General features: G+C 35.6%; 1 protein-coding gene across 1 annotated transcript; it reads right to left on the bottom strand.

The window, feature by feature from the left end:
• Positions 1-220: 220 nt before the first annotated feature.
• LOC149012863 (cytochrome P450 71B26-like) lies at positions 221-2,793 on the bottom strand. The gene is made up of 2 exons (XM_089158628.1): positions 1,903-2,793; positions 221-1,277 (listed from the first exon to the last, which is right to left on the bottom strand). The coding sequence occupies exons 1-2, from the start codon at positions 2,791-2,793 to the stop codon at positions 654-656; spliced, it is 1,515 nt and encodes a 504-aa protein (XP_089014754.1). The 3' UTR covers positions 221-653.
• Positions 2,794-3,406: the final 613 nt, after the last annotated feature.

Raw genomic sequence — 3,406 nt, forward strand, 5'->3', positions numbered from 1 at the left:
GTAGGATTCAATCTGGGATTAAGAAACACTGAACACATTAAAAGAAGAGAGTGAATAGCCGAAATTTCATGAAAAGAAGCACAAATACATTGTTTGATTTTCATAGGCCCAATGAGCTCATCGGCTATATCTAGTATCCCTGGTGGACTGAATTGTAAACCACTTAACCATTTTAGATTCATTAACAAGGACCCAACTGGGTAGAGTGGTGCTGTTTAAAAGTAACTAAATAATGCATCATGCAAATGAAATAGCAAGTTTTGATAAAAACAGAAAATATCCAATGAGAAATGGACGATCCAGCGAAAAATCAGAAAGAAACAGTTTGCAGATCGAGATGAAGCATGGATCTCTGGGTGAGAAACTGGGTTCTCAGCCCCTAAGGTCTTACTGCACAAAGGTGTTTAGTCCATTCAAGAGACAGAAACAAAAGCCAAAAAACCTCTCCACTACTGTCACTGTGTGACATAACATACAAAGAAGATTGAACTGAACTCCACTAAAGATAAAAGGGCGTTAACCAGAACCACTTACTTGATTACAAGCATTAATAAAATATAAAAAAACCACCGACCCTAGGAACCCAGTAGGCAAGCAACACAGTGGACTGGGTTACAACATAAGGAGGGGGTCCTGGGTATGTGTGTATTATTCTAGTCCGAGTCCCATTTATGGTTTACAGGCACAAGGCAAAGATGAGTTTTCTTATGAACTGTAAGACCTGCTTCTTCATTCATGTCAATGTCTTCCTTCTTCATTGCATCAGGAAAACTCCAATCAAAGGCATAGAGAAGATTTGCAAGCATGAGCTCAACCATTGAAACACCCATGTACATACCAGGACAACTTCTTCTACCTGCTCCAAAAGGCAAGAACTCAAAATTTCTTCCCTTGTAATCAACTGGGTTATCCATAAACCTCTCTGGGATGAACTCTTCTGGGTTCTTCCAATATTTGGGATCTCGCCCTATTGCATAAACATTAACTTGGATCCTTGTTTTGGGATAAATTTCATATCCATCAACGGAAAAATGGTTCATGGTTTCTCGTGGGATCAACAAAGGAACTGGAGGATGCAATCTTAGAGTCTCCTTTACCACCAGTTTAAGGTATTTAAGCTGATCATTTAGAACTGCTTCAGATATTTTCCCTTCCTTACCAACAGTGTTTCTGATCTCATCTTGTAATATCTTCATCACTTCTGGCTTCTTAACAAGCTCTGTCATTGCCCACACTGTTGTAACAGCACTTGTATCTACTCCACCTAAAAATATATTCTAAGAGAAACAGGTAAAACATTATTAATAATATTGATAAAATATATATATATATATATATATATATATATATATATATATATATATATTAGGTTTTGTGTCCGGATTTGCATCTGGGTATGCTACAAAATGGTGAAAATCACTACAACAAGAGTGGCTACAGTGAAATTTTCTCTCCTTGTACAATATAAGGACGTGAAACCAAATCTATTTGTTAACATGTCCCGAAGGGTCATACGTATGGTAGGGTTCTGCCCTCAAACTCAAAAGTCTCAAGTTTAGTTTAATCCTAAATCAAAGAGAGTGATAAAAAAAGAAAATAAATATGCAAATGCATGTCACCCGTCACCATCCTGAAGGCACAGCCATTTTTAGACGGTTATGTGACTCGAAGAGAATGATTCAGAATCAATATACAAGAGAAAAAATTTACAAAGATTACACAACTATATACCCATAACAAAAGTCTCGTTGCCTTACTTCCTTTAGGAAACTTTGCCCCAGGGGTGGTTAGAAAAGAAAAATTAAAGAATATAGGAAAACACACCATTTTATTGTAGTGCATGAGATATAGAGTAAAAGGACTGGTTACAGTAGAAAGAAAGGGAACTTGTGGAGGGCTTACCATAAGGAGTGCTTTTATATGATCTTTGGTGAGAGGAACTCCACTTGTATGATCCCTTCCTACTTTGAGCAAGACATCAATGATGTCTTCCTGCTCAGGATCTTTTCTGTCACAGCTAAGATGCTCATCAATCACTTTTTGGTAAAAATAATCAAAATTTTGGAAGCACTTCTCAAGTCTTGCTTGGAGACCGCTGAATTTGTCTACGATCCATCCTACATAAGGAAAAAAATCGGTGCAATAGAAACTACCCAACAGAGCTAGGACTTCATTAATGGCTTCTCCAAACTTACCATTATCAAATTCTCTCCCATCATAACTCTTACCAAAAGCAATATTACAAGTTATTTCATCAGTAAGGGTAAAGAGCATCTCACTCAGATCAACAGGAGTAGCTGAAGAAGATTGTGAAATGGAGCTAATCACTGAAGCAACTGTTCTTTCTATGTTGGCTTGAATTAAAGATTGGACCCTCTTAACACTGAAGAGTTCTAGAACACAGAGCTTTCTCATCTTCCTCCAGTAATCGCCATAACTCCCAAAAGCAATGTCTAAATTATTGTATGAAAGCCTCCTGGGACCCATCAGAACAGGTCTGTTGCAGCATTCAAGATCATGAGACTTCATGATCTCATTTGCCATTTCAGCAGATGAGACTACTAGTGTGGCCATCTGCCCTAGATGCAAAAGCATGATTGGACCATATTGCTTTGACAATTGCCATAGAGATCGGTGAGGCAACTCACCCAGCTGGTGCAAATTACCTATAATGGGGAGCTTAGGAGGGCCAGGAGGAAGATTCTTCCTCTGCTTGCTGTTTAGAATGAAAATCAATGGAACAAAAACTAGGATGGGAAGTAGCCAAACTTGCATGCTCCAAAGAGTAGTCATGATGTGGTTTTCTTAGCCTATCTGTTCACCTTATATAGTAAGATTGATAATGTACATTACATATATAGCCCTTGAATTTACAGATTATTACGTTTATATTCTTATTTTTAAGATTATATATAATATGTTTATTCTACAAGAATAATAGGGTTAAGTAATGACTTAACAACTACTGCATCTTAAGTATTCCAAACTACCTTTTCAACCTTCAAACCTGTTTTAACTTTACAGAGACAAAACAAAATTAATAATAATTATTATTAATTAATTAATTAATAAAGGAAGAAAATTTTAAAAAATAAAAAAATAAAGGGTAATTTTCATCTGGACTCCCTAAGGTTTGATCTCTGTCGTTTTTAGTCCAAAGAAATGGATACTTTGCATCTACCTCCCTTGAGGTATCCGATAAAGTTAATTAAGGACAAATTGTGATATTTATGACCAAAATACCCTTGTATCTATTATACTGTAAGATTGCATCATATCTTCACAATTAAATCCAACGGTGAGAATTAAAAAAAGTATTTATATCTTATAAATTTATCAATTATTAAATCTTTGAATATAAAAATATTTTAAATTTTACATTTTAACGATTTAAACTTTCTTAAAT

Source organism: Hakea prostrata, chromosome 6, assembly GCF_041222555.1.
Source record: "Hakea prostrata isolate BN-2017 chromosome 6, UWA_Hpros_2, whole genome shotgun sequence".
NCBI classification, from domain to species: domain Eukaryota; kingdom Viridiplantae; phylum Streptophyta; class Magnoliopsida; order Proteales; family Proteaceae; genus Hakea; species Hakea prostrata.

Bases quoted from the DNA above. Each gene is read 5' to 3' on its own strand.
- LOC149012863 (XM_089158628.1), bottom strand. From the start codon at position 2,793: ATGACTACTCTTTGGAGCATGCAAGTTTGGCTACTTCCCATCCTAGTT. The intron at 1,278-1,902 runs GTAAGCCCTCCA...TGTTTCTCTTAG, and splicing joins ATATAAAAGCACTCCTTATG to AATATATTTTTAGGTGGAGT.